General features: G+C 50.5%; 2 protein-coding genes across 5 annotated transcripts in view; one reads left to right on the top strand and one right to left on the bottom strand.

Moving 5' to 3' along the window:
• Positions 1 to 7,280, bottom strand: part of Sans (SAM_USH1G_HARP domain-containing protein Sans) — a 129,562-nt gene that overhangs the window by 76,905 nt on the left and 45,377 nt on the right. The gene's annotated exons all lie outside the window — the stretch shown is intronic.
• LOC126528972 (solute carrier family 35 member E3-like) overlaps positions 1 to 7,280 on the top strand; it is a 50,164-nt gene that overhangs the window by 38,162 nt on the left and 4,722 nt on the right. For 2 of the 4 annotated variants that reach the window (XM_050176569.3, XM_072290044.1), the window contains 3 exons: positions 2,542 to 2,941; positions 5,459 to 5,635; positions 6,096 to 6,285. In XM_050176569.3, the coding sequence (XP_050032526.2) occupies positions 2,544 to 2,941; positions 5,459 to 5,635; positions 6,096 to 6,285 (765 nt within the window). In that variant the 5' untranslated portion in view covers positions 2,542 to 2,543. Of the gene's footprint in view, positions 1 to 677; positions 1,285 to 2,541; positions 2,942 to 5,458; positions 5,636 to 6,095; positions 6,286 to 7,280 lie in introns of those variants that run through there. The other 2 variants (XM_050176567.3, XM_050176568.3) reach the window with 2 other exon arrangements.

Consider the following 7,280-nt stretch of genomic DNA (forward strand, 5'->3'; position numbering starts at 1 on the left):
TCAGAGGGTCCTGTAAACGCGCTGCGCACCCTCTTACAAAAATGAGGTTAGACATCGTATAAAAATAGTCTAGAAACTTCATGTAGACTAGACTTTGCCGTCTTAGATAAATTTTGTTTTCTTGTAGACCTTGTATCTGCCTCATTGCACCCATACTTCCATTTGAGTATCTTCAATAGTCTCTTTACAAAGAATGAATACACAGATTGTCCAGAGGCGAAACTCGCAAACGAGTCTATATTTTTGGTCGGCGGTTCACAGAGTTCCAAACGAGCTGTATGCGACCGTCTATAGAAAATAGAGGTTCTGCCCGTAAATGTTTTGCAGTTTACGGAATAACCGAACACAGCAGACGTCGACGGCAGTAGTAGCGCAGTTAGCGCCATCTCGTGGCAATTTCTTCCGCCGCACCGTGTCGTAAACGTTCTCGTGCTGCGTCATTTATCTCGCAGAAAGCGAGATAAATTACGGTGTAATAACTGGGCCGCGAGTGGAACGCTTCCAATTTACGCCACGATCACCAAAGTCATGATCGTAGACGTCGTCATTATCATCATCATCAAAACGACGAGTTGGGCCAGTTGATTGGGATTTATAGTAAGGTTTTGTTACAGCGCCACACAATCAGACAAGGACAAGACAAAGACAAGCGCCGTGTCGTCGTTTCATACCTTCTTTTGTCCTTGTCTTGTGTTGCGCTGTAACAAAACCTTACTATAAATTATCATCATTGAACTAGCCCAGGAAGTGATTGATTATACTACGTAGGGGCGGAGGGGGGCCACCTAGTGAAATTTTCAGTGTATCTTTAAAATCGCGGTCGTCGTTTCTAAAACGAGAGACGAACCCCCCTTTTTTTTTTCAACACCACTCGTAGTGAGTGTAAGCCACAGAGTTCAGCGGACAACGACAAACACAACAGCGGCGTTGCCGACGCACGGGAAGTAAAGGAAGACGAAGAAGAGAACGGAGTCGCAAAGAAGGCGATGATCGCGCCCAGCCAGAAAGCGTTCGCACCAGAGCCACGGGACGCGCAAGCACTCCTTCGGCCGCGGTTCTACTGGGACCAAGTCAAGACGCACTCGATGCGACTACACCACCGGGAGCTGTCGCGGAGGCAACGGGAAGGGCCACAGCGGCCGCCTGCCGAAGGCGCCCACCAGTCGACGTCGCCGCAGACGTCGGAGTCGACGTCAGCGGCCGCCCTGGCGGCCGCCGTGGGCGACGCTCTGGAGCCGCAAGGCGACTTCGAACGGCGCCATTGCGACGGCGTCGACAGCTGCGGTACGTCGCCATGGCAAGAGCTCCATTATAGGTATAGGTACGCGCGATCAAGTCAGGGCTTGATTAATCGATCGATCGATCGAGTGATTGACTGATTGATTGACAGCTCCATTATACGTATAGGTGCGCGCGATCAAGTCAGGGCTTGATTGATCGATCGAGTGATTGATTGATTGACTGATTGATTGACCGACTGATTGATTGACCGACTGATTGATTGACCGACTGACTGATTGATTGACCGACTGACTGATTGATTGACCGACTGACTGATTGATTGACCGACTGACTGATTGATCGACTGATTGATTGACCGACTGATTTACCGACTGATTGACCGACTGATTGATTGACCGGCTGATTGATTGATTGACCGACTGATTGATTGATTGACCGACTGATCGATTGACCGACTGACTGACAGGTCTAACGTCCCCAAAGGGTGAACTCAGCAGAGGGGGACCTATACTGAACCAGCGGTGCCGAATAATCTCGAACTTTACGTGGGTGAGTTTCTTTGACGACAACACCACTGCGTCAATTTTAAACATTATACCCACACGTTTCGTTTCCACGCAGTTTGATTTTATGGAAAACATATTTTCACGTGGCACTATAGGTATGCTCACCAGCGTTTTCATGCCGCTCTAATACACGGATATGTTTCTTTGTAATCAGTGTATACATGTAGCCGACAAACAGCAGTTGCTTTGACGATATACGGTCATCGCAGCCTTTGTGACAGTAAGCTCCAACTAACGTCAACAGCAGCAGGCATACAGTGAATCCGTCGCGTAGTATCAGCTTTAACCTTACAGAAACGAGTCTATATGCATAATGAATCAGTAGCGCTGTTCGTACGTATGTTTCTTTAATTTGACAGGAACGACCGAACCTAGAATATGCACCAGCCGTGACAAATCATCCTGAACTTAGCATAGTAGAGACGAGAACCACTCAGTCAAGCGGGGTTGCCTTGAAACTATGCGGAAACGAGCCTATACAGAATGCTAAGTATGGACAGCTGGGCTAGTTGGTTGTGATTGGCATTATGAAACATCGTTCCAGAGCACAATTGAACACGGACGAGAAGAGAAGGACCGGCGTTCGTGTTGTCCTTCTCTTCTCGCCCGTGTTCAATTGTGCGCTGGAACGATGTTTCATAATGCCTATACAGAATGAACGAGTCGTGCAGAATCGTCCAGAACTTAAGATGGGGAACCAATGAGTCATGCGTGATCCTCTCCGACTGCGCAGTGATGGGCCTGTCGGCCGAGGAGCCCTCTGTGCCCTTGCTCGGTCCAGTCGGGAAGACGATGAGCGCGTCGGCGAGCCTCCTGACCGCGACGCCGACTGTTTCGTCGCGACCGACAAGCGCCGACCCGACGCTACCGGCGAGGCGCAGGCCCGAACGTCGTCACAGGTGGTGGTGGCGGTGGTGGCTCCACCTGGCGCCGCTGTCGCGATGCGCCTGCCGCGGCGAGTCGCTGGGCGTGCCCCTGGTCTCGGCGCTCAACCTGTCGCTCGCCGTGTCCGTGGTGGTGTCGTGCAAGCTGTGCTACGACCGGGCGCGCCTGCCCAACCTGTCGCTCACCGTGGTGCACCTGGCCGCCTCGCTGGCCGCGCTTCGTACGGCCGCGGCGTTCAAGGTCACGTGGTACGAGGGCGCTGTGTGCACGGGGAGGGGGGTCACGCGTGCAAACGCGGATGCTCGATGAAAAGGCCTTCGAAGACAAACATACATACACACAGAAAGAGAGACAGACAGGTAGAGACACGGACATACACATAGACAGATATACATATATACAGAGAGAGAGACACACACAGAGACAAACAAGGATGAGACACACAGATAGAGATAGGCATATATATGCACATACACAGAGAGAGAGACAAACATGCAGGAGAGAGACACAGACAGACAGACAAGAAAGAAAGAAAGAAAGAAAGAAAGAAAGAAAGAAAGAAAGAAAGAAAGAAACAGACTGCGACAGCGGATCGATGATACCTTAGCCCCGCCTACCAAACAAATAAGAGGATACTGCGCAAATCTGATGTTCATTATTTTAACTATCTTGCGCGCTATTTCCTCCAATGTGGCGGAAACTTTTTTCAAACTACCGCAAGCTTTTATTTATTCATGTGCATATTGTATATGGTCTTTAAGATGCTGCCGAATTAATACGTCGCCTTTAAAACTTTTTTTTTTTTTACTGATACCAATACTAGCAAAACTTCCGCGATCGGGCCCACCAATCTGCCTCTTGTCTATATGTTGCCGCAGAGTACGTAACTGCTGTGTACAGAACGAGCCAAACAAGCCATAGGCAAATCGCGCTCACCCTATTACAAGACTGAAAGTTGAAAGACGTTATACAATTAATGCATGCCTAGCCTAAAAGCGCTAAACGACGATAGAAGCCAAAACAAGTGCCGACTTCGAACAAAAGTTTACCCCAGACAAAAACTTTTTTTTTTACCCGAGCGCTCTTCTTTCACGTTATAGTTCGCGACGGCAGCTAAAAAAATGTTTTGCGTCTGGAATAAACTTTATATTATTTAGTTTAACAGAATGAATTAATAAATTCTGGCTGTCAGTCTGTCTGTATTCCCACTAATGTCTGTAATTTATCTATCTGCAATTTACGTGCCTACATGGCTATCTGTCGTCGATCTACGCGTCCACGCCCGTATATCTAACATCTGTCAATCAATTTTTCAGCGTGTAAGTTATCCACCAGCCCCATATCTTGCATCTGTTTATCCAACTCTACCTATCGATGTATCGTTCTAAATATCCCTACGTATGTAAGCGGTCTGCCTGTCCGCCATCTACCTATCTGTCCGTGCCCATCTAATATTTATCAATCAATTTTTTTCTAGGTGTAAGTTACCTACAGTCATATATATGGCATCTGTTTATCCAACTCTACTGTCGATGTATCCTTCCGTCCTTCCATCTGTCCGTCTGTCTGAGTCCGTCTGCCCGTCTGTCCGTCTGCCCGTCTGCGTATTTTCATCCGCTAGCAGCTACAACGGGGCGTGCCACTTTTGACGGAGCTCGACGTTTCTGCGCAGGCGCGAGTAAGAGCGGGCGCGAGAGAGAAAATCTGGGGGCTTTTGCTCCTTGATTATATGACTCAGCCTAGGCACTACGGAGGAGGTTTCTTAGATTGCGTTGTATTCGTTTGTCCCCTGACATGCCGGCATTGCGGAGTTCGGTCGAGTTGGTTTATACGCTCCGCCGCTGGCTGCCCGCGCGGTGAGGCAGTGGGCGCGGACGCCGCTTGGTGATCGCTGTGTCTGAAGGGACAATGTTCTGACTGGTGTTTTATAAGTCACGGGTCGAATTTTTCGTCGCGACGATAGATCGGATTTTTTACAAGCACTGCTCCAGGAGGGCACATGTAACCGGCAAACGGAGGCCTCAGGAGAGCACCTGAGGTTATATTAAAGCAGGCGGCGCAGGATCTCCGGGGCACCCAAGCGGTAGCGGGGGGATCAAAGCTGGAAGCCGGGCGGCCCGTGGGTTGGGGCCGCAGAGGCCGAAGCGTGCCTGGGGGTGTTCGCATAAAACATTGGCTGTACGCGATAGCGGACAGCCGATCTTATACTCCCCTGGCACGCGCAGGCCTCTGCGAGCCCCAACCCACGGACCAGTCCGGCTTCTAGCTTTGATATCCCCGTTGCCGCTTTGGTGTCCTGGAGGCGCCGCCAATAATGCGAAATAATGGCACGTTGTTTTCATTAGTAAAAACATGATCGATTAAATATGATTGCGTCGAGCCGCCAACTTGCGATGCTAAGTTCAGCACAACCGCGCCCCGCGACTTCTGCCGGCACGGCGCGCCTAGGGACAAGCGCATACACCGCGCCCCAAGGGACTCCTCCGTAGTACCTAGGCAGAGTCGTATTTTCAAGAATCAAAACTCCCCACATTTCCTCTCTCGCACCCGCTCTCACTCGCGCATGCGCGCAAACGTCCGTCGTCTCCGCAAGTTCCACGCCCCGTTGTACCTACGAGCAGTTGGAAATACGCTGCCCGTCTGCCCGTCTGTTCGTCTGTTCGTCTGCCCGTCTGCCCGTCTGTTCATCCGGTCCGATCTCCGGGCCCTGGATCATGTCCTGGATCCACGCGGTGGTAAATCATGCCCTCGTATATGGGATGCAGGGCTCCGCAGACGCCTACTTCTGAAAACGCTAACGGGGCTCGAGTCTCGTCTTCGGCCAGCGCGACGGCGTCCTCCTCCCTCGAGCACTGGAGGCTCGCCTTCCTCCTGTGCGCCTTCATGGCGCTCCCCAACCTCTCACTGGAATTCAACACCGCCGGAACCAGCACGCTGCTCAGGTAGTACACGCGCGCAGTGCAACCCTGTATCTGAACAACTCGATATTCAACGGCATTTCAACAGAAAAAAAGAAAGTTGATTGAATATCGAGTTTGTCGTCTCATCAAAAGGGCTTTCGCCCTTGTATAGAAATGAAATAGAGTAAGAAAGAAAAAGCACACGCGTCTGACCTCTCCACATGATCCCTTAGCTAAATCTTCAAAACATCAGAAACTCAACACAAAGGCCACATAATATTTATAACGGCTTCTGTATAGGGCTGAGCAATCTGCTCTCTCTACGTACGGCGTCTCACCGAAGTGGGTCTCTGGGAGGAATCGCTTCTCGGCCTATCGGCTAAGATCAAAGTGTAGTATGCGAAACGGCGAAAATCTAGTCTATACTTGAAGTCTGTACATGTATATGTAGACTGCCTAAACTACACATTTCTTTTTTCATAAGCCCCGTCTTCTCTGGCAGGCTTCTGTCCCTGCCAGTGACGGCCTGGCTGCAGACCACGGTCTTCGGCCGCAGGCAGCGCCGAGCGGTCGCCCTGTCGCTGCTGCCGGTGGCCCTGGGCGTGTCCATGAACGCGCTCGGCGATCTGCGCTTCAACCCGGTGGGACTCTTCTTCGGCGTCGCCGGAGCCGCGGCGGCTGCCTTTTATTTCGTAAGTTTGTGTGTACGCGCGTGTGTATAAACCCGCGGCGTCATCGCGCACGTAGTACGTGTACGGTAGAGCCCGCGATTTATGCAAATGGCCGTGCGTGATGTCTGCCTTGAGCACGCTGCCTCTCTCAAGCACGATCGATTTCTTTAAAAGTGCGTAAGCACTTATATGCTTACCCAACGAGAAAAGCCCGGCCGTCCGTCCAGTACGACGATTGATTTCAAGATAGCGCCTGCAGCAGCGAGCGAATTCTCCTTCGTGCTGCCTCTCGCTTCAACGTCAATTAACGAAGCCGCGAGAACAAAGCTCTCACGGAGCAGTTCGTGTTGCCGCAGCGCTGTCGTTTGTATACTGGCCGGATCAAGTTTCATAACAGTAACGACCGGGCTGTGTGGAGATAAGCAAGTTGAACAATGCTTATGCATACTAAGACAACTTCCAGAGGACTTTCTGCCTTAATTCCTTCCCGAAGGAGGAGTAAGAAAACGTAAGAAGAGTCGGCAAATATTTCTCTAGGGGAAACGATCGGGCCTGCAACCGGGGAAGCATGCGGGCCTCTTATAGGTTATATAACATTTTGAATTATAGATTATCTGTATAGGGTGACCCAACTAACGTTAGCCAAGCTGTTCAGCGAAGAAAAAAACACGGCGCAAGACACGATTATAAGACACACGGTGTTCAGTCGTCAGACCTGTGACAACCGAACTCCGCAAGTTTTATAATTGTATCTTGCACCGTGTTTGTTTTTCAACCGTTTTTTTTTAACAGTTTGGCTAACGTTATCTAGGACACGTGGACGCTAGGACCTCTCCACGGCCGTTTTGATTTCTTATGGACTTTTTTTGGGAGCTATGATGGGAAGTCTATCTCGTTAAAGTACACTTCGTTTGGTCTAGAAGAGACAAGAAACGGCTAAATACCGTATAGACTCGTGTAAGGGCCGCACCCGCGTGAGAGCCGCATCCCCAACTTGGCAACCCAAAACTTCTTAG

This window comes from Dermacentor andersoni, chromosome 8, assembly GCF_023375885.2.
Source record: "Dermacentor andersoni chromosome 8, qqDerAnde1_hic_scaffold, whole genome shotgun sequence".
Lineage (NCBI taxonomy): Eukaryota > Metazoa > Arthropoda > Arachnida > Ixodida > Ixodidae > Dermacentor > Dermacentor andersoni.